At 34.1% G+C, this 23,969-nt stretch overlaps 1 protein-coding gene across 1 annotated transcript in view; it reads right to left on the bottom strand.

Moving 5' to 3' along the window:
- Positions 1-23,147, bottom strand: part of LOC149089432 (cGMP-dependent 3',5'-cyclic phosphodiesterase-like) — a 33,325-nt gene extending 10,178 nt beyond the window's left edge. The window contains exons 1-15 of the mRNA XM_089240342.1: positions 23,027-23,147; positions 21,796-21,848; positions 21,590-21,664; positions 19,381-19,422; positions 19,004-19,069; positions 18,766-18,887; positions 18,381-18,492; positions 17,748-17,787; positions 15,788-15,851; positions 13,377-13,461; positions 11,637-11,697; positions 10,380-10,461; positions 9,460-9,494; positions 1,111-1,223; positions 880-954 (exon numbers count right to left, since the gene is read on the bottom strand). Coding sequence (XP_089096468.1) covers positions 880-954; positions 1,111-1,223; positions 9,460-9,494; positions 10,380-10,461; positions 11,637-11,697; positions 13,377-13,461; positions 15,788-15,851; positions 17,748-17,787; positions 18,381-18,492; positions 18,766-18,887; positions 19,004-19,069; positions 19,381-19,422; positions 21,590-21,664; positions 21,796-21,848; positions 23,027-23,147 — 1,146 coding nt within the window. The remainder of the gene's footprint in view (positions 1-879; positions 955-1,110; positions 1,224-9,459; positions 9,495-10,379; positions 10,462-11,636; positions 11,698-13,376; positions 13,462-15,787; positions 15,852-17,747; positions 17,788-18,380; positions 18,493-18,765; positions 18,888-19,003; positions 19,070-19,380; positions 19,423-21,589; positions 21,665-21,795; positions 21,849-23,026) is intronic.
- Positions 23,148-23,969: the final 822 nt, after the last annotated feature.

Below are 23,969 nucleotides of genomic sequence, written 5' to 3'. Positions count from 1 at the left end.
AAATAGATAGTAACGGTATGGGATACATAATTTTTTTGAATGACGGAGAAATAATTACGAAAGTGAACGATCAAACTGATCAGGATCACTGTGAAAGTGATTAAAATAAACAAACAGTAGATGTAATAACACACAGTGAGGCAGAACAGTGTTTCACAAAATGTCTCGTGTGGTTAGAATCGCAGCCTAATGCTGACCCACTCCAATTTTTAATGCTGAAACTATTACAGGATAAGATTGCAAAATGTTGTATAAGCAAGTTCAAGCAATTAAAGACAGATTCATTTTTTGAATGGTTTGATGGCGTTATTTATCATGAACGTATGTGTGTTGTATATTGTTTCATCATTTTATCTTTTCCTTTACAATTTTTTCTTTTGTGATACACTGCTTTTTTTCATTTACTTTTCAGAATAAGTCGGTTAAATTTAATTAACTGAGAGATTTTTGTTTCTGAATTTCAATATATTCCTTTGCGTTACTGAATTAGTTTCAAAATTTATTTTCCAAACTTTTCACTTTTCCGAACACCCTTCAGTCTTGATGTGTTCGGATAATCAATGTTCTACTGTATAGCTATGCAGAGAAGAAGTAATTTTGCTGAGCACACTCCAACAATCATTGTTAGCTTTGACTGATTCAAAGCATGCAAGCTTTTGTGCGTTTTGAATATGCTTTTTTAATATTCATATCTCCTTTATGATCATAAATCAAATATTTGCTTGAAAGTGTGTATGTGTGTTATAGCAAATATACTCATCACCATTCTTCACTATTTGCAGCAAATATATTTTAATCATGACACATGGCTTACTCCTAAAATGAGATAGTTATAACCCAACATGAAACTATATATTTTACAAAAAGAAAATCCCATACCTTAGACTGAACTATCATACCATTAGACAACCTAGTACGAGATTGGTCATCTCTCACTTTTTTCCAGTTGAATGACTAAGAAAACAAAAGTAATAATAATAACAATGTAATAAATATACATTTTTTTACATTCAACACAGAAAAAATATTAAACTTAGATCTATGTAAATAGCCATAATAAACTTTTTTTTTCTTTTGATTTCATGAAAGAGAACATTCTAAAAAACTTACATGTAATATACATATAGCACAGTACGCTGCAAAAGTTTCTGCAATCTCTTCATCTGAGTGAGTGAAATGTGATCCACTCAATTTGTTACATAGCTCTGCGACTCCAATCACACCTACACATTAATAGTACAGAATTATTTAACATTATGATACATTCATAAATACTCATATTTACAGCACTCTTCACAACTTCAATCAGTTTGTCAAAAATAACAGTATTCTTCTTTTTTCATATACAGTCAATTCGCAATAACTTGAACATCTGTTTAAGTCAAAGATTTCACTCAAAACTTTTTCTGTCTTAATGTTAAAATTTTCCCTTAACTCAAAGTTTTCTTCTTTAAAGTCGACGTTTTTGAGAATGGTAGAAATTTAAAAAATAACATTTAGTAATATAATTTAGCATTTAGCAACAGAATTTGACATTAATCAATATAAATCAGCATTTAGCAACAGAATTTGACATTAATCAATATAAATCAGCATTTAGCAACAGAATTTGACATTAATCAATATAAATCAGCATTTAGCAACAGAATTCAGCAGATACATTTGTCTGCTTGCAAAATTGAATGACTTTCTCAAGAAAACAAGGACAAAAAGAAATGTAAAAAATCCCTGCCTTTTTTGACAGAAAATAATCTTATATACACTTTATTTATAATTTGATTCATTTATGCAAGTATCATATGTATGTCAGCCACTGCACATTCAACTTATTGAGATTCGACTGCATATGGAGAAAAAAGAAATCATGAATTTTATTTGATTGAATCGAACAGTATGATGGCTCAGTTTAATTAACTCTCATGAGCATAAAACAGCTGTGGTATGACAAAAATGATCACTTACTTCAATAATATGAAGTCATAAAATAAATAGATAAATGTCAACAGAGTAACTCAATATTGCTCCATGGAAACAAGCTACAAATTTTGGATGAGAATTTCAGAATAAGAAGAAATACAAATTTTAGAATGAGGATTTCAAAAGATAATGACTGCTAAATGAAATTCACACTTTCCTCAATAATAAAGCTTTCCCCGAAATATAAAATGCTTTTCACTTTTCATAATATACAATGTACTATATCAGAATATTTGTAATATACAATATAACAATATACTTTATCCAAAATCCTTCAGTCTTCCTCTTCTGACATGCTGTGTATCATATGTAAAAATTATTCTTCAATTTAAAGGAATCTGGTTTTATTCTTATCTAATATATTAATTAAGTCTTATTATTAAGTCTTACATTATTAAGTCTTAAGGGGAAAAAAATCCACACTCTCAGAATAAAATCTCAGAAAAAAATTAACTAAAATAAGTAGATTTTTTAAAAAATCTAGAAATTTACGTTTCAATATTGGATGCAAATTCTAGAGAGAAGGTTTTTTTACTATTAAAGATAGAACTTATACAGGGTGTTTCAAAAAGAATCATCAGATTTAAAAAAAAAATCATAACTATATTCAGCTTTCAATCCATTTTGATCGAATAATGTATAGGTAGAAAGAGGGAAATCTTGAGTTTCATGCAGTTGCTGACAGGTAGGGCTAATGCTCTTTCTTTGGCCACCGCTTGTGTTTGTTGAGATCGGCTTTTCTCACAGTGAGAAACCGATTCGGATGACATAATTTTCCAGCAGGACGGGGCATGACCACACTGGAGCTTGGACGTTCAAGAATTTTTTAACAATTCCATTCCTAAATGATGGATTGGCCGTACGGGACCTGACAATTCAGTTAAACATCACTGGCCTCCAAGATCGCCAGACCTCACATAAGGGGTCATTCAAACATTATGTCAGCATCGAGAGGGAGGGGGGTTTCGATTTGCTGACTTTTGATGACAAGGGGGAGGGGGGTTTGAAGGTTGCTCGTGTCATCAACCATCCCTTTTTGAAGATATGATGTCAAGTCTTGTATGGGCTTTTCGGATATTTTTTATAATTATTATTATTTTTCTGTTCATGTGAGTGGCAACAGTTAGTTTTGTCAAGCTGGCGAGTCCAGTCCAGTCTTGGAGTGTTCCTTTAAAAAGATGTAAATAAAAACACGTTAAGTTTTTTTGACGCTCTTCAAATTAATAATTGAACCCGCGATGCTGGTAGCAGTTAATTTCCCCGGCCAGCACGTTTTGAACTGAACATTTTTTGGTACCCTCGGCGGGACTGTTTCGATTAATAGTGTAGTATTTCCCGTAATTTGTTTCTAGTGTGTTTCTCATCGCGAAATGGAAACTTTGAAGAAAACAAGAGCGGCACAACGAACTGCTTATACGAAATCATATAATAAGTTGGAAGTGTTACTTTCTACCAGTGATGTGCAGTCAGTGGCGGTAGAGGCAGAACTGAACATTTTTATTTCTAAGGCAGAGCGGTTGGACGGCACGCACACGGCTATTTTAGCCCTTCTGGATGAAGCCGAATTTGAGGCCGAGTATGAGATCGTGGAGGATTTTCGTGATAGAGCTTTAAGAATTCGTTTAAGTGCTCAAAGAATCATCGATACACCTCATCACGGAAACAGCAGTGCTGACACCTCGGTAATTCGTGAAAATGTTACGGACCGAAAGTTTAGGTTACCGAAGCTAGAGTTGCGAAAATTTGATGGTGAGGTAAAAGAATGGTTGCCGTTCTGGAGCCAATTTGAAAAGATCCACGTGGACAAGGACATTGCTGAATCGGACAAGTTCCAGTACTTGTTGCAATCAACGGTGGAAGGATCTCGTGCGAGAGAGGGGGCGGAAAGTTTTCCACCCACCGGGGAAAATTATCAGAAGGCAGTGGACAGTTTGAAGTGTCGGTTTGGACGTGATGATTTATTGGTAGAGGTGTACGTCAGGGAACTTTTGAAGTTGGTTCTAAAGAATGCCACATCTCAAGGTTATTCAGACAGGTTATGTGTACTTTATGATAGCTTGGAGTCACAAATACGTGCCCTCGAGACTCTGGGAGTTACAACTGAGAAAAGTGCTGCGCTACTTTTTCCGCTAGTGGAATCCTGTCTTCCAGAGGAGCTACTCAGAGCTTGGCAGAGAAGTCCAAATGTTGAACATCGAAGTGATCCACAGATCCGACTGGAGAGCTTGCTCAAGTTTGTTAAATCTGAAGTTGAGTCTGAAGAACGGATCAATCTCGCAATGGCTGGATTTGGTTTGAGGGAAGTGTTGCCAAATAAAGGAGGATCTCATAGAGCAACTTGTGAGAAGGTGCCCACTGCCGCTAGTTTGCTTACTTCAAGTGTACGTGATGGAAAAGTTTGTGTTTTTTGCAATTGTAAGCATGAAAGTTCAAATTGTTTCAAGGCTCAAAAGATGATTTTTGCAGATAAACAAAAATTACTCAAAGATAAGGGACATTGTTTCAAGTGTTTGAAGGGGTCTCATCGAGCTGTCAGATGTAAACAATTCGTAAAATGTGCTATTTGTTCTAAGGGTCACCATGTTGTTATGTGTCCAGATTTAGCAAGTAACAAACCAGTTACAGGGACGTGTCAAGGTGAACGTGTCAAAGATGCTGTGAAGTTACATAAAGAAGAGTCAATCAATTTGGCTAAGTTCTCCAAATCAAATCCGAAAGTACTGTTGCAAACGCTTAATTGTTATTTAGTCAAAGGGAAGCATACTTTGAAGGTGAGAGTATTATTTGACACCGGCTCTCAAAAATCGTACATTAGAAAAGAGACAGCTTCTGTTTTAGGATATGTACCTTTGCGCCAACAAGTGCTTTCTCATTCTCTTTTTGGTGCGAGAAAAATTGGTGAAGAAGTTCATAATGTATATAAGATAGAATTAGGAAGTTTGGATGGTAAATTCCTCTGCAACTTTGATGCTCTTGAACAAGACGAAATCTGTGACAACATCCCTTCAGCACAGAATGGACCTTGGATGGAGGAATTGAGATCTATGAAAATTTTTGTGGAAGATGCTGAAGATACAAAAGGTGTTGACGTGTTGATTGGAGCTGATGTGGCGGGAAGATTATTCACTGGAAGGAAAAGGGTTCTCAAATGTGGACTTGTTGCTATGGAGACCTGTCTTGGATGGACTTTGCTGGGAAAGACTAATATGTATTTGGAAGATGGAGATACAGTAGCAGCAACGACCATTGCAATGTTTGTAAAAGAATCCAAGATATCAGATCTTTTCGACCTTGATGTGCTTGGCATAACTGATCCCGCTGCCACAAAACTGAAGCAAGAGAAGGAGTTTCTGACCAAACAATTTTTTGAAGAGACTGTCCAGGTGAATACAGATGGCAGGTATGAAATTGCTCTACCTTGGCGTGAAGATCATTCACCCCTACCCTCTAATAAGGACTTGGCTGTAAAGAGGTTGGACACCATGACCAAGAGACTCCATACAGAAAATTTGTTCAACTCATATGGTGATGTCTTCAAGGAATGGGCGTCCTTAGGTATCATCGAAGAAGTACCAGATGAAGCTGTAGAAAAAGAACATTATTTGCCTCATAGACCGGTTGTCAAGAAACAAGGAACCTTCAAGGTGCGTCCTGTGTTTGATGCTTCAGCTAGGAAGGTAGGATCGCCCTCTTTAAATCAGTGTTTGGAGCCTGGTCCCAACTTGTTGGAATTGATCCCTAACCTTCTTCTAAGATTCAGAGAATTCAAGTATGGGCTCACTGCAGATATTGAGAAGGCTTTTTTACAAATAAGTGTACGTCCAGGAGATCGCGATTATCTACGTTTCTTGTGGTGGAATGAGAAGGAAAACTTGATGATCCTGCGTCATTCTAGAGTTGTATTTGGCGTCAAAAGTAGTCCATTTCTCTTAGAAGCTGTTCTGGATCATCACTTGAAGAAATACTTAAATTATTCAAAATTCCAACACACTGCTGAGAAACTCCTCAAGAACTTCTATGTTGATAATCTTGTCATCAGTCTGGATAATGAATTTGAAATTCCATATTTCATTGAACAAGCTCGTTCAATCATGGCTGAAGGAAAGTTCAATTTGAGAGGATGGCAGTACACAGGAGATGACAACCCAGATAAATTCACAGCACTTCTAGGACTTGTGTGGGATCGTGAAAAAGATGTTCTTAAAATGAACTTGGATTGGTTGGAGACTTACGAATTTGATAAGATTTCCAAAAGGACAATTCTTTCTGTGACTCACAAAATTTTTGATCCTATCGGTTTCTTGTGTCCTGTTTTGCTGAAACCTAAGCTGTTGTTACAGAGAATGTGGAGGGATGGCTTGTCATGGGACAATGAGGTGAAAGATGATTTGAAAAAGGAGTTTATGGATTGGTATGTGGACCTTATTCTTTTGAGGGATGTGTCCATTGAGCGTCATTTTTTGCATGAATCAGAGAGTAAGAAAAGTGTTAGTGTTCACACCTTCTGCGATGCAAGTGGCTATGCATACGCCGCTGCAGTCTTCATTCGTGTTACGTGTTTGCAGGGCATCAAAGTCCATCTATTGGCAGCTAAATCTAGAGTTTCTCCTGTGAAGCCCGTCTCTATCCCTCGTTTAGAACTGTTGGCTGCCACGGTGGGAGCTCGCTTATGTAAATCTGTTTTAGAGGGGCTCCAGTGGAAGGATATTGAACAACATTTTTGGACTGATTCTACCACAGTATTGACCTGGATACAACAAAATGAACCGTGGAATGTTTTTGTACATAATCGAGTACAGGAGATAAGGAAGTTGACAGATCCAGACCTCTGGAGATATATTCCAGGGACTAGCAATCCTGCTGACCTGCCATCAAGAGGCTGTTCAGCCAGACAATTGTTGTCAAATAAATGGTGGAAGGGACCTACATGGCTTTCACAACCAGAAGCAGAGTGGCCTGCTACAGAACTTGTATTTGACAGAGATGCTATCTTAAGAGAAAAAAGGAAATCTACATCAAGTTCTGTAACTTTGTTCATTGAGCCAGTCAACTACTGAAGGAGATGGAGATGCATCTCAATTCGACTACTATTTCTCAAGCTATGACAAGATGATTCGAATGATGGCCTGGATGTTGAGATTTATTTCTAACTGTCGTGTTTCTAAATCTTTGAGAGTGACTGGAGAATTATCGTATGAAGAAGTCAAAAGAGCAGAAATCAAGTTGCTGAAAGTTGTGCAAAACGAATACTTCTTGGATGAAAAGAACAAAAAGAAATTGAGTTCATTAATGCCATTCACAGATAATGAGGGACTTTTGAGGTTGAAAACCAAGATAACTTACAGGAAAGATACGTTTGATTTTCGCAGTCCTATCGTTTTGCCTTCAGACCACAAGGTGGTAAAGCAACTAATAATGACAGAGCATAAGAAGAATTCACATGCTGGGACTCAGATGCTGTTGAATATTCTAAGAGAACATTATTGGATTTTGAATGCAAGAAAAACTGTAAGATCTGTTTTGGCTAAGTGTGTTGTTTGCTTGAGGCATGCCAAACAGACACTGACTGCTCCAACATCTTCGCTGCCTGAAAACAGAATAAAAGACGCAAGTGTTTTTGAGATTGTTGGAATCGATACAGCTGGGCCCTTATACTTGAAGGGAAATATCAAGGCGTGGATATGCATATACACCTGTGCTGTATTTCGAGCTGTTCATTTTGAACTTTTATCATCTCTATCTACTGAGGCTTTCCTGCAAGGTTTTCGGAGATTTATTGCACGTAGAGGTAGGCCCTCTATTGTTTACTGTGATAACGGTACCAATTTTGTGGGTGCTTCCAATCAATTGAAACTGGTTGACTGGGATGAAATTGCCCGACATAGCACTACAAAGAGAATTCAGTGGTTCTTTAACCCACCTACTGCTGCCTGGTGGGGTGGTTTTTGGGAACGATTGATTGGTGTTACCAAACAGATTTTGAGAAAGGTTCTTGGTCGATCTCTTCTGTCATATGAAGAACTTTTGACTGTGTTGTGTGACACTGAGTCAATAGTGAATTCTAGACCACTTACCCATGTATCAACTGTGGATAGTAGCTTAATTCCGCTATCACCAAACAGTTTCTTGCAAGACATCTGTGAAACTGGAGTGCCTGATGTTGATCAAATTGATGAAAAAAGTCTTAATAAGAGAATGAAGTATCGACAGCAATTGGTAAATGACCTTCGGAAAAGATTTCGATCTGAATATTTGGGGCTTCTGATTCAGAGGGGTGAGTGTAAGAAATATGACAAGCAGATAAATGTTGGTGACATTGTGCTCATTGGAAATGATTCAACAAAATCTATCGAATGGCCATTGGGACTGGTAACAGAGATATTGCCTGGCAGAGACCAAGTGAAAAGATTGGTGCGGCTGAAAACATCTAAGGGTGAATGCCTGAGACCAGTTCAGAGACTTATCCTCCTAGAAGTCTCAGCGGATGATACTCAAAGGTCCAAGATGCAGGAGGTGAAGACTAGGTCTGGCAGGACAGTAAAAGCTCCTACAAGACTGAAACTTTGAAAATTGTCTCATTTTTTTTTATTTTGACTAATTGAAAATAATTTTTTTTTGCCTTCGAGTTGAAGTCGCAATTTTGCATATCATGTTTGTTCTTAGATTTTGATGAGGATTAAGTTGTTTTCCAACAACTTAAGGTGGGAGGATGTCAAGTCTTGTATGGGCTTTTCGGATATTTTTTATAATTATTATTATTTTTCTGTTCATGTGAGTGGCAACAGTTAGTTTTGTCAAGCTGGCGAGTCCAGTCCAGTCTTGGAGTGTTCCTTTAAAAAGATGTAAATAAAAACACGTTAAGTTTTTTTGTCGCTCTTCAAATTAATAATTGAACCCGCGATGCTGGTAGCAGTTAATTTCCCCGGCCAGCACGTTTTGAACTGAACATATGATATATTCTAAGCTGCTGACAAAATTTTGCTGACAAGGGAGGGAAGGGGTCAAAAATGACTGAAAATCTGCTTACGTAATACTTGAATGGCCCTTAAAAAGCTGAAAGTTTGTCTGATTCAAGTTCCTTATTGGTATTTTTCTGAATTCCACCTTCAGGAAATTTTCTTTTAAAATGATGGAAGAATGCTGAATTTTTTAGAGCAATGAACTTACTTTCAACGAACGAATACACTTTAATTCGCAGTTGAAAAATTGTTATTTTTTCAACTATTTTATGTATCTTGAAGCAGAATAATTCATGAATTTGTGATAATCCTATATCACTGAGCATGGAATGATCCATTGCTATCTGTGCATGTTTATACAAATACAATTTGGATAGAAACAAAACCCTTCATAATATTAATTGTTTCAAATAAAAATAATCTCTCTTACGATAACTATCTTAAAAAATAATGTGATAAACTGAAATTCATTAAATAGGATAGGATTTGGAAAAATCTAAGACCATAAATACGATCAACTAACCATTTTCATCTTTGATGGGAAAACATAGTATACTCCTGTAAAAGATTCAGAAAAGAAATAATTAACTATTCTACACATAACAAATCACAGTTTTTGAACTTTCATCAAAACAAAAATATTCATTTATATAGTGTAAGGTTAAGGAGAAAAAGAGTGGAAAGAAGGCCTGTGAGAAACAGGAGTCACGAGAGAAAAAAAATAGAACGAATTGAGATATTTGAAAAAGTGGGAGAGAGTGTGAATTTTTGTACCAAAGAGACATGCCGGTTCATTGGGGATGTTGGATACTAAATGAAATAAAGTGTTTTCTTCTTCTTTGGGGAGTCCAGAACCCAGTTATTTCACCCTGAAATCGTAGTAGAAGTACAGCCAAGGACCTACGACTGATAAGAAGTCAGGGGAAAGTTCACTTATAGTATATTTTAAAATATATAAACTTAAGTTCTTATGAATGTACAAAAGAGGAAAGCAGTAAAAAAAACACTGGAGTCATAAATGTTAGTGCCAATCCCCAATGCTATGTGAAAGTGGAACAGCATCTTTCAGCATTAACCCTTCAAGCTTTGCACCTGCTGAAAATCAGAAGAAATCCTACATCATTAAAAAATATATGGCATTTTGAAGGAGGTTAAGTGATTTCTGCTGTGCTGGTTAAAGGATTAGACTCCTCTCTCTCTCTCTTGGATTCAAAAGATAGTGTTCAAGTACACTCGTACATAGGAGTTAAAAATTTGTGATATTTAAAAATAAATTTTTCACTCATATATATCTGTTGAATGAAATGCATAACCAAATTTCAAAAAAGGTTCATACAGATTGCAAAATACTAAATTATGGAGAAGAAATGACCCAAAACAGACTGAGCCTGGAAATTAATCAAGTTTCAATAGAAGTTGTCATTGTTCACCTTATCATTGTACCTTGTTTTAAAACCAGTTTCTTCATCCAGTTTCTGGTAGAACAGTGGGTGAGAATAAGCATCATATATATTCAGTGTCTTCCCTGAAAAACATAACAGCAATGTTAAAGTGTGAAATTAATACACAACAGAAACACCACTATCTGTCCATATAATTTAAAACATTATCTTAAATATATTTGAATATATTGAAAAGTGATGCTGTCAGACACATTACTGTGTTTTTAAAAATATTTTTTTATTTTTTGAGCATCACACAGATTATTGAAACTCACAGCACCCATATTAGTCTGACTTGGTGTAAAAGGAGCACTCGAGTCCCATATTTAACAGAATAATATCAATATATTAAAAAAAAAAACGTAAATCGATACAAAACATCTGATATATCTGAGTTTGGATAATTTCTACATACAGATTGCTGAACATCTAATTTATTATCTGATCTTGGATTAATGGAAGTTATAACCCTTACAGGTTACAGAGCGTATGTTTATTTTTCTTTATTTCTTTTTACTGCTGTGTTCCTACTTGTAACGTTTTGTATTTCATCGTTCACCGTGTCTTTAAATTTTTGTCTGAGTTGTTTTTGTCTTGAGCGCGAATGTATAATAAAAAAGAGTTTATTTGTTTTTGGGGTGCTCATGAGCAGGAGATACTTTAAATAATCAAAATGTAGTTAAAACAACCATTTTGGCTCACTCACAGCTGCAGAGGAGTGTGAAGATGAGCAGCATCATGGTCCCTTGGTAAGTCGGTTTTATTAATTTTTTTTTTTTGAATGTGTGTATGCAGAGCCGCAACTAGATGCTTGATCAGCCGGGGCAAACATGCATTTTGGCATCCCCTTGTAATATTGAAAGAGAAGTAAAAGGATGAAATTTGTGCTCCCTCCAGTTTCTGGTGCTTAAGGGCACCACAGACCTACCCGTTCCCTCCTAGTTGTGGCCTTGTGTGTATGTGGCAAAACCAATCGTTCATTTAATGCAAAATATACCTTTTAATTAATGTAATTTGTTCTTGGGCCTATATTAGTTTGAGTTTGTTTATTTAATTATTTTTTTAGATAAGTTTGAAGCAAGTACTTGTTTGACAACTGTGTAAATGATGATTGATTGATTGAATGTTAAATTGCAGAACAACCACTATGTCTGATATCTTTCTCAATGTTATGTTTCATTTAATTTAATTTATGTTGTATTTGTAATTCAGCCTCACAATCAACATGAAACTACAACTGAAACACAAAACTCATTACCTGATGTTGCAACATTTCCAACCACTCCTTCGGTTATAGGTATGCGTATATCTTTTGGACTCTGGAAATAAAAAATGAAGCCAATTTTAACCAGATTGTCTGAGTTCACAATGTTTTACCATACAGATATCCTTCATAGAATTATGATGACTATTATAATCTATTATGTCATTATGAAGATACAGTAGAACCGGTGGAATTTGAAATGTTCCAGGTATGTGGGGGAACAATGTGTATTTTTGAAGATACATGTGGGGGGGGGGGGAAGGGTTTACGTTTACGTGGGATCAAAAACCCAATGAATAAAGCAAATAATTTTTCGAGATAATTTTCAAAATTTTACTTTAACCAAATTTCCACCATTTACTTTTGAGGTCACTTTCTTTTAGCCCTTTTACAGCTTCAACTCGAATGGAAATCTCAAGCTGTGACAATAAGTAATAAACTAAAATACATCGATACCAGGATTTATTGCTAGAAAAATATCACACACACCCCCCCCCCCCTAAATTTCTTAATACAATTTATTTTGCATGGATTTTGTCAATCATACAATATGGTATATTGGAATGGAGAAGTGATTATGATTCAAATATAAATATCATTAGAAACACTTTCAGAAAGGTCAAAGCTAAATTAAGAGTATGGGTAAACATTTCCATGGGGAACAAAACCGTTTGAAAGTTGATATCTGCGCCCTCTTTGTTTTAGTGTGTAATACTCCTACTGTTAGCCTGTGATTGGCTGCTGGCATCGGGTGGGAAGTAAAGCCGCTTGAAAGTGAAGCATATCCACTCAATGCAAAGCTGCATTAAACTCTCAAATGGCTCTGGGGAAAGGTGAATAATATACTGTCGCAATGATTATAGATTTAGCATTAATAAACTATCTTTAGAGAATTTTATTTTTTATTCAGAAAAATCCTGATTGGAACCCCAGCAGAGACAAACAGGATGACATGGAATCTATCTAATATGAAACTTAAGCCAACAAAATAAAAAAACAGTTCATATACATAGCACCTAATATAATAAATTGAATGATGAAATAAAATCAGAAAAATCATCACACAAATTTAAAAACTACTACTAAACAAAATCAACCTAATTGAATAATGTTTTATATGCATATATATATTTTATTATGTACTTTATGTTTGCTTTTACGAATATAATGAAGACAGATTATTATCTGCAGTTGAATTCCGTTTTAACGAATACCATTATAGCAAAAAATCTTGTTTTAACGAAAACATTTCTAATCCTTCAGATTAGTTTTCATAGGAATAATGCAAAATCTTGAATTCCTTTATAATGGAATTTCATTATAACAAAGTGATTTCTCCAGTATCTTGTAGTTTGTTATAACGGGATTCTACTGAATACCATTGGTCACTTGTCTACCCCCAATATATATATAATATCAATATGTCCTGAACCTATTATGTAATCACTTGAGCTGTTACTTGAATGTTGATATGTACTTGTATTTTCTGTTTGTATTTTATGTGTATTTTTTTGTGTATTGGTTATGTTATGTTTTTCTTAGCTGAATTAAGTCCAGCCTTCTTTGTTTTGGAAGGGAAGTTTAGTTCCTACGTCCAGAACATGAATCTAATGCAATCACCCTTTTTTTCACTCCCAAAGGAATGAAATTCATATGCACAAATTATAGGTAGGAAAATGCAGTGCATTTCATTCACATATACAATAAAAACAAAAGTTAATTAGCTAAACTCACATCATCACCCATTTCATTTTCATCTCCATCAAATACTTTTGCAACAAGTTCATTCTGTTCTTTGTCTAGTAGAAATAACGAGCATCTACAACATAAAAGACTGCATAAGAAAATGTGCATTCATAAAGGATATATATATAGTATTAATTTTCAAAGAATATCAAAAGAGATGGCCATTTTGGAATTTTAATTCATGTAAATGACTTTCATTTCTTATTCTCAGGCATTGAGTATTTACACCAAATATTTTATGCTAGTAGTGAAACCTGTTCATATTTTGCTTTGTGTTTCCCCCTCCCCCCTCACTATTGAATTAAAGATGATGAAAAAAAATGTTGATAACAATCCAAAATATTTAAAAATGGTGTCACACATGCATATTATTAGAATGATGCTTGAGAATATTTTCCTGATTGCATATTGTCAGTTCAGAGAACCTCATGGAAAATAATCATGTGCCGAGAGATATTGAATAAAAAACATTTGAATATTTACATCTTTAACCTTCTATATATGGTCCAGTGTATGTTTGAATATACATCTCAAATACATGGCCAAAAAAACAATTATACTTATTTGTTTTCTTAATTTTTTAGAATTTTAAAAGTATTCCTTTTATTGTCGTTTCAGTAAAACACATGACTGTATCAAAACAATACATTTTTATCTAGTAAGAGTTGATTTTTTGGCTGTGTCATTTGCTGAAATCATCTATTACACTATACATAATGGTATAACTTTCAAATTAATATTATAGAAAACAGCAAATGAAAATGCAGTCGAGTACACTTGTAACATACTCTGGATATAACATGCAACGTGGATATAACATATGGTTTTGTAATCTCCAATTTTTGGCCCATTAACTTTCATATATTTTTACCTCTGTTATTACATACCCTGTTTAAAGCATCCACTGCAGATATAACATACCAAAAACACTCTTGTAACTCAGAAAATAATTCGGATATAACATACTGTGCAAACAAAAACCTGGAAAAATGAAGCCAAAAATTGGCTTATTTGTGTAACATGTATTGTATGCAGGTGATATCTTGATGGTTCTTTTTTTTCAGAGAAAGTCCTAGGAATTTTTTTAGTCTAGGAATAGGTTTATAAAAACAAAAGATCTATTGTCGAGAAATAATTACATTAACCATAAATAATTGTATTAGTACTGTAATGGTCTACAGATAAAAAGCACTATCTGTTAGTAATAAATATATTTATTCAAACATTAAAATTATGTCTTATTTGAAAAACTTGTATGTCTTTCCATACAAGACTGAAAACAAACAGCATGGAATACGTACTTCAAATTATTTGAATATTGACTTTTTCTGTATAATCGGATAACTTGGTAGATGGGAATGACAAATGATTGTTGTGATCAGTGAAAGTGAAAATCCGCACTGTTTTAACACAGCATCAAAATCTCTACCTATTAAAATATTAAGCATGTTGATTGACAAGTAATTTTCGTGAACATTAGATATTTTTTCAAATTTATTGTACAGTATAATCATAGTTTCCCAACCTTTTTTGTCCCATCGCCCCTTCTTCAAAAATGTTTCTCTTTCATCGCCCCCAATGCAATCTAACCCATAGGATCCTATGTTATACCCGTAGCTTCTACTGCCCCCCCCCGGAACCATCTATCACCCCCAAGGGGGCGTTAACGCCCACGTTGGGAATCATGCTGATAACTTTGAATAAATATCATCAGCATACACTCATATAATACCAGTGAAATGAATTAAATTAAGAAATGAATGACTATATACATGCACACATAATCTATATATCCTGTACATACTACACTTCAATAAATTTTTAAAATTCCTAGGGAGATATCAATCGAAAACAATATTCATTCCATATTAAATTTAACTGCATGCTGCACAAGCTTATTTCATCCCAGACATTTTCAATACTGCACTTCATGCACACATACACTTCTCGAATCACCTAGAAGGTATGTTATAAGTGAACTCGACTATATATTATTTTTTTGGACTTATTGATAGAATATACCAGTGAAAGTTCCCTACGTAAAGCCAATGAAATAAATAAAGTAAGATAAAATCAATGTTTTGCAATATAGTTACTCATATTTTACTTCAGAGCTAACGAAATGTGAAAAAATTACTTTAGGGTAAAAAAACCTTAAGTTACATAATGATTTTAAAAATATATATATATCTCACAAGCAACATTGAAAGTAACTCAATCACATTTACCATCCATTTTTTTATAATTTCAAAGTAATATTTTATCACTACTAAATAACTCTGAATACTTTTTGACCTTATCCCTTTTGTTCATTTAATTAAAGAGTTATAAGCTAATGGGGGGAAGATGTTTAATTTCTCAGTTTCTAACTTTAATTTTTTTTACCTTTCGAAAATTACCTTTCAGCTCCAATTAGTTTACGAGCTTCATTCATAATTTCTCTCAAAAGCAAGCTCACATTACCTGAAATTTGAAATAGAATCATCTATGAATAAACCATTACAATTAAAATTTACAAAATTGTGCAAAAATCACAAAAATATATGTGAAAGAAATAAGTTACAGAAATATACAGATACATGACTCTTGAAAAAAATTTAGAGAGAAATATTTATTTGATTTTGAATATGTACAATTTATTTGTTTTAATATCAGTAACTTCAAATTAATTAGTTGTCTTAGTTCATAATTTTAATCAGGTCAAATAACAAAGTATAGTGCAGATAGTAAATCACAAAGCACATATACAGTTGAATCCTGTCATAGCGCCACAAATTTTCAGTGAAAAAAATCTTCCACACATAGGGATTATAATGTAAAAAACCTGTTTTAGTGCTAACTCATAACATCACCTATTGTTTCAGTCTATGTGTGATCTTTCAAGACTTTAACATTTCTTCTCCCATTTCTTTTTTTTAAAAGGAGTTGAGCATTCATCTTTTTCTTTCCACTGTTATTATCGGTCAGCATAACAATAGTATATATAGAACTGTGGTTCTCAACCTTTTTGAGTCGCGGAGCCCTTTTTGGTATATAATTTCTATGGTGGAGCTTCACACACACACACACAGAAGTATTTTTTATTCATTCATCAAAGTTACTGATTTACCTTTATTATTTAAAAATATTCATATATATATATATATATATATATTTTAATTTACTAGTTTTTTTTATTTTTCTCGAGTGGTAGCAGAGCCCCTGGGAAGTTCCCATGGAGCCCTTGGGGCTCCACAGAGCACTGGTTGAGAACCGTTGGTATAGAGCAAATGACTTGAAGAATAAAGAATGATGTGGTGGGGAGGGGGCGGATCTTAGAAAGCACGTTGGATACCTGAAAGTGTGTAGGGACCAAAACAACCAACATATTTGAAGAAACAGATTTATTGATATGGGAAAATGTACAATGAGCATACTGCACCAGTTTGTTCAAGACAGTTTTTTAATACTGCTTGTTTTCCACCTGCTGGTCATTACATTTTCAATGGTATGGGTAGTCATTAACAGGGCTGTAACTAAATGATCGGTCAGCTGGGGCAAGCACATATTTTGATGCTCCCATGGGCGGAGATACAGGGACATGGAGGGCATTGCCCCCCTCCTCAATGCCAAAGGTAGAGCCTACTGATCTAATGTATATGCGTATATATATGAATTGACATCATCCCACCCCAGACTTTCACATCTATCTCCTACAAGGACAAGTCACACGCTCTTGTAATGTTGAAGGAGAGGCTAAAGAATGAAATTTGCACCCACTCTTGTCTGACGCCTGAGGCATAGACCCTTTTTTTTACTCGCAGGTCATTGCATTTCATATGCTATCATGTCCCTCGATTTTCTCCATTCAAATCATGTCTTTCAATATCTGAAAAACAGGGAATTTGTGAATATAAAACAAATGTGAACTAAAAAAAGCAATACCGCCATTATTCCCTTCGTAACTGTATATTTTATTTTTACTTATAAAAAATGTCGCTAAATTCATGCAGAATGAAAATAATTTGAAATGCAAGAGTGTTTTTCTGTTGAGTTGGTTTTTTTAATATCGCAACATATTTAAGTAATTGTAGAGTGTTTACAATTTTATAAATTTTCTCAACTTAAAATTAAATTCCTATAAAATAGGTTATTTTATGTATAGAGTAACAGTAATAAGACATTGAGATGCAGTAGTTCATAATAAACGGGTGAATTTTTGTAATGGAGCTTCTCTGAAACGTTATTCCGAACATGATCCAATATAATGCAAAACTCGTCATAGTCCCAAAATACTTTGGGATGGGTGGTCGAGTTAAAACAGGGTTCGACTGTATATTTAAATGTAGAAAAGTATTGAAATATTCTTCATCAACTTACCGATTTGCATTAGAAGAGTTTTAACCACAAAAAGTAAAGACTGTAAAAATAAATTAAAAAAAAGATGAAATTTTATAGAATCAAATAAAATATTAAAATATCAATGAAAGAGAGACATTGATTACAAATTCTGGAAAAGAAAATTATCGTGGGGAATAGGGAATTATGCCCGGAATTATATATGGAGCTGAATAGATTTTTTATGGCTAAAATCAGATGTATCAATATAAACTGAGCATGGACCCCATTAACTACCCCCCTCTCAACTTTCATTCGTAGAGGTTTCAAGCTTTCAATTTGTTACACAATTTGATTTTGTAACAGATCTAGTCATTGCTCATATCATAAAAACAATAAGGTAAAAAATAAATCTCAGGAAGAATGAAAATAATACAATGACATACCACCGAATGCAAATAGTTTGAGCTTGGTTGACTTCACATAATATTTAGTATCATTGACATTTATTAAGTATTTAAACAAATGAGACCATAAAGAAACTGAGTCCCATAATTTTTTTTTTTAACAATATTGCAATGTGGTAATGAGATTCATTCACTATCAAAAACTGAGTTAGCTAAGAAAATTATATTAATAGATAGATTAACAGATATTATATATTAATATTCTTGCCTGACTTTGTTTCCTAATCTTCCTTTCTTCTTCAAAGGCTTGAGCTTTGAACAACAGAGGTGCCATGAAACGTACCCAAGATTTAACAACCTCCATGTCATCAGCTGTAAAACTTCAAAAGCAAAACAAATTTCTGTAAAGAAACTCGCTGATACAGGTATTATTTGTCTCAAAAATGTCTTACACCATTAAAAGAAAATAATGAAGGCCTACACAGAAAAACACTGGTGTATCTCATAATAAGGAAAAAGATATAATTACTGTATTACACCAAATAGATAAGATATTCTTATATCAACTGTTCTTAGAAAACATACACAAATGCAATCTAAATAATCAAAATAAAAGCTTTCAAATTATGCATTCATAATCACTGTAATTATACCTTTTTTTATTAGCCAAACATAAGATATTAGAAATTTTATCTTCATTTCCATAACCAAAAAGAGGAACACATAATATGGACTTCAGATGCAGATTGCAGTTATCGATTGCACTGCAGTCTGCCTGTAAAAAAAACATTAATTTAAATATGAAATAATCATTGATATAAGTTCTTATGTGATCATAATCCTATTATTGTATTTCAATCTTTAAGAAAAATGTCAATGAAAACAACTTACTTTCACTTTGTTCGAAATAAGACAACCTTTCTGCGACAATACAGTAGAAAAACATGAATTTTCAACCTGAAATCAACATCAAAATTTTATGATGGTTGTATGTAATATTACATTCATGAATAAACGCCAAATCTAATTTAAATATAATAATAAAAATATATACTTGAATTGAAAAATACTTATTTTTTCTGTAAAAATAACAAATAAATAAATCAACAAAATTAAACCACAGATTACAATGATCAACAATTAATAAACTTATTATGAAAAACAAAATTACACAAAATGGTGAGCCTTGTTTTTAGCATTCTGCTGCTTTGTATAATTTTGACAAATCAATTAATTATTCAGGACAAGGGAGAAAAAACTCAACTTACACTGAATCTCAGCTCGTCAGAAAGTACTTGACTTCCAAGAACCTGATAACATTTGTAATAACACATTTTATTGCTAAGCTTACATGTACATAAAGAAGAAGAAATCATGGAAAGTTTATCAAAATTCACATTTAGACATACACATACAGTCGAATCCCGTTATAATGAACTCAAAGAGACCGGAAAAATAACTTTGTTATAAAGAAATTTCATGTTTTTGCATTGCTCTTATATAAACCTAAAAGGTGGATTAGAAAAGTGTTCATTAAAACGAGATTTTTGCTATAACGGTATTCGTTAAAACGGGATTCGACTGTATTAACTCATTATCACTGCAATTTGACTAAAAGTTGATAAATATGTGGTGGAAAGTAAAAAAAAAAAAAATTGAACATTTTTTTCTTCTCAGTCTTTATAAACAATAATAATATGCAATAATATCCAAATATTACATACACATTAATTCAAGTAAAAAAAGTTTTGATGACCTTTGTTTCTTCAAATATCCCTTCCCTGGGGGATTAATGAGAGAATTATTATCCTGTAATACGTAATAAAGGTGACCTGACAAGATTTCTGCGAGACAAAACAATTATTTGCGTGAATAAGAGGGTTTTCACAAACCACTATATCAAATGTTATTGAAGAATTCAGAAGTCTAACCAGCCTTCATCAAGTTTTCTTGTAATTATATTGCAGTGACACCTCAGCTGACAAAGGTTTCAGTTTATGAACTTTTCGACAAACAAAGATTTTTTTTTCTTATGTGATTTTTCAATCTCTGCTAACAAATACAGATTTCGCTAATGAGCACTCTTGTGCCGGTATGGATTCCCAAACTAATCTAATACAGCAACATGTAAAATTAAATTTTAGGCTAAGAGAATATTCATTTATTTAAAAAAAAAGAGCTTAGAGTTGAATGTTTTCAGTACAATACTCTTAGCATCAAACTGAACAGTCTGGACTTTCTAAGAACTTATCATTTCCATCTGCACAGAGACAAAAAAATGAGCTAACCAAATCACAAATGGGAGAAGACTAGTGCTGTCTTAATGCGTGGGCCCACCTGGGCATGATCCAGGGGCCTCACGAAAATGAGAACCGGTTGAAATTTTTGAGAATTTATCAGATAAAGGGCCTTAGAAAAATCACTTGATCCAGAGGCCCATGATGCTCTTAAGACGGCCATGGAGAAGACACCAATGAACCCGACTGGTTGGGGTACATAAGGTAAAATAAAAAAGATCTTCACTATATTTGGCTAACAGACATTGGTCTGGAATGAATTATTTCCGTTAGCTGTGGTATCTCTGTACAGATAAAATACATACCAAAAATTTTGAAAACTTTCAGCAAATATGAACAAGAATAAATAGTAATAATAACCAAGATATTGTGGCTAAAAACGGTCACACAAAGAGCAAGAATGATGCAGAGGGGAAACATTTACATCAGTAATCATGCCAAACAAACTAGTACATACAGCCCAGAGATTTTTTTAGTTTTGGATGAAGCTCCTTTTTACAAAAAAGCTGCCAAAATTCACAAAAGCATTCTTTGTTTTCCCATTATTACATATTTTTTTTTCTTTTTGAAGACAGTAAACGGAGGGAAGAATTAGTTAAACGAAAATAAAAAAATATATTTTCTCTCTTTCCAAGGTATATTGAGTATTTTGCTCCAAGAAGATATAGATAATTATCTCTTCCAATATACTGTTGGGATTAGTATGCACGACACAGTGGTCTATTTGTTAAGGAGACAGGAAATAACATAAAGAGTATGTAACCTATACACAGTAAAAATCCTATATAGCAATGCCCTCTATAGATAATCAACTACATAATGATATTACTCTGTCATCCCAATGCAATTTTGATAGTGTTTTTTATGTTCCATCTATAACCATGACTCTTCTATAGCAATATGTTTCGCTGACTCCTAGAGTATCCTTATATAGATGTTTCACTGCACTAGTAAACGGAGTAAAATGATTGTGAACTATACATTTTAATGAAACAGAAGCAGATTACATAAGTTCTATCGGTTAGAATATAGCAACGAACTTTTGAACTGCAAAACAGAACTGAGAAATATTCGTTTGTAATGAAAAAGTAACATCAAAACAGCATGAAAAGAGACAGGTGAAAATTTTCTGAATTGAGAAATGTTTAAATTGATTTTAAAAGAAACACAATTAACTCACCTTAATTGTAAATTCACTTTGGTCTTCGGCGACTGCAAGGATGAAAGCTACTTCTGCACCAATTTTTGAAGAAATCTGAAGAACCGATTAAACTGATTTGTCACATATAACTCACTCAATTTTATTCACAATACTAAACACAAATATGTATTTTTTTATACTACCATGCATATTAACTTTTAATAAGTGTTTCGAACACTACTCACAATTTTATTGGACTCTTGCTGAAATGGCACGGTGGATGTTGAATATAAGTGTTCTGCGTGGGGGGAAAAGTAATTTGAATTAGTTAAATTGTCCAAAGTTCTTGATATTCAGTGAACATGGTTGAAAATTATCATGCTTAAACTGAAAAGTAAATGGCAAATTCCTGTTAAAAATGAGATGGTAATAATAATCTGTCATAGTTTTTGTCTCTAGGTAGAAATTTCCACCCAAAGCAAATTTTATAAGCCAGTATGAATATCATTAGCTCAACACAATGCCTTTGACTAGATCTGGTTATGCCCGTGGTTTCTTGGCTTTGAGCTATAGATGGGAAAATTTTGTTTTTTTTTTAATTCTGCAGAAACTCAGCTCCATGCTGAAAAATATTGTGGACGCACTCTCAACACCCTTGGCTACAATGTCACTTCTGTCCGTACTCTAGCCATGGCCTTCATATTTATGAGTCTGGCCTCTAGGCTGAGATCTTTGGGAGTGGGCATAAACCAAGATTTTTAATAGGTTGCTTTAAAGGAAATTTATTGTATAAAAAAACAAAAACAAAAAATAAGAGCACTCATCCCAGGACCAACGCCAAAGTCCTATCAGCCACAACTTTCTTCCCCTGAAGAGGCATAACGCTATCTGAGAATATCTGTCCCAGGGAGTTCCGCTATATAAGAAATTAATGGAAATAATTCATACTACGAAAGAGACTTTGCTTTGTCACACCGGCTTTGTGTCTGGTAAGGGCTGCCCTGGTAAAGTCACTTTCATTCAGAAACCAATTTCTTATACCACGATCAGACTACAATTCAAACCCTTATTAACTTCTCAAATGTTGATGTTTCATTTCAGTTTTTTCAGACTTTTGCCAAACATATTACATTTTCCCAAACCAAAAATAATTTCCCCGATTTTCCAGGTCACTGAGAACTCTGCTATATGAATAGCAGAATTATGTATAGCAACAATGTCCCGGACTCTGCCACGAAGCTGGGCTGGAAGAGATCTCTGCAACGGGATAAGTCCAGTGGCAAAGTTCTGACATTCATTCATTGCTATATAGCAATCCTTTGAATTTTAGTGAATTCTCTCGCTCTCCGGTTGCGATACATAGGAAATTATGGTTTGCTATTTACTAGAACATTATACATTGATATTGATCAAGACACTGCTTCCTTATCACAAACAAAAATTTCTCATCGATGAATTAAAACTCTATACACTCACCACACAAAGGCAAAATATCCAAGGCTGACGGGAAATCCATTTTCTTTATGTATTTGCCACTGTAAGTGAAACATCTGATATAAGTATACTTTCTCCATGAATAATCATCATAAATTACCATCAAATATTAAAATACTACTTAAAATATGGCTGATGTTCATAAAATTAAAAATATACAGATTAATCATTTTTAATCACAATTAAATTATAAATGAGAACACATTTATCCATAATTCAATATCATCTTACAAAGAATTTATGGGTACAAGCATCATTAGTCTTCTCCAAAGATGATCTCACTCTCTGCTATTACCATGAAGGTTTCGACAGCAGGAGGATGCGAAGACAAATCCAGGAAAGAAAATTCAACTTGCCTTGTCTGGGAATCAAACCCACATCCTCTCATTTGCCAGATGAGCGCCCTAGACCAGTAGACTACAAAGCCGATGAATCCTCTTTTCTTAGAGCTTGCGTGCGTTGAACAGGCCTGAACATGAACAGATGATCTTTGGATAAGTTGCCATCTGGTGGCAGTGTGTCAAAGATTTTTTTTTTCAAACCGAGCACAACTCAGGTCTATCGCCATGGGCAATTTACTACCTAGTGAGTTGTGCCGGAAGTGTAAGTATGTGTACCTAACAGTCTGAGTGCGTGTCTAGTGTTGTGTGTGATTTTTCAGTGCTGCCATCTATATCTCAGAAGTGAAGTGTAATGACTGAATATTTGTACTGTTTGTAGGACTGTTGCTCTCTGTGGCAAGACTTTTTAATGGGGAGATCGGCTCGCATTTGCACCTTGAAGTTGGGAACCACAGAAAACAAACTTCAGCCGACCACCACTGTGGTGACAGTAGGGCTGGTGCCCGTGATGCAAGTCCGTCACTATGACCACTCGACCACTACAGCGGCAGTGTCAGAGATTGTAAGCGATGACCAGAGTTAGG

This window comes from Pholcus phalangioides, unplaced genomic scaffold (assembly GCF_987345545.1).
Source record: "Pholcus phalangioides strain wild (caught in Gottingen) unplaced genomic scaffold, Ppha-v1.0 ptg000002l_1, whole genome shotgun sequence".
NCBI classification, from domain to species: domain Eukaryota; kingdom Metazoa; phylum Arthropoda; class Arachnida; order Araneae; family Pholcidae; genus Pholcus; species Pholcus phalangioides.
Note: the sequence above shows the minus strand (reverse complement) of the source record. Positions and strands in the feature narration are given on the sequence as shown.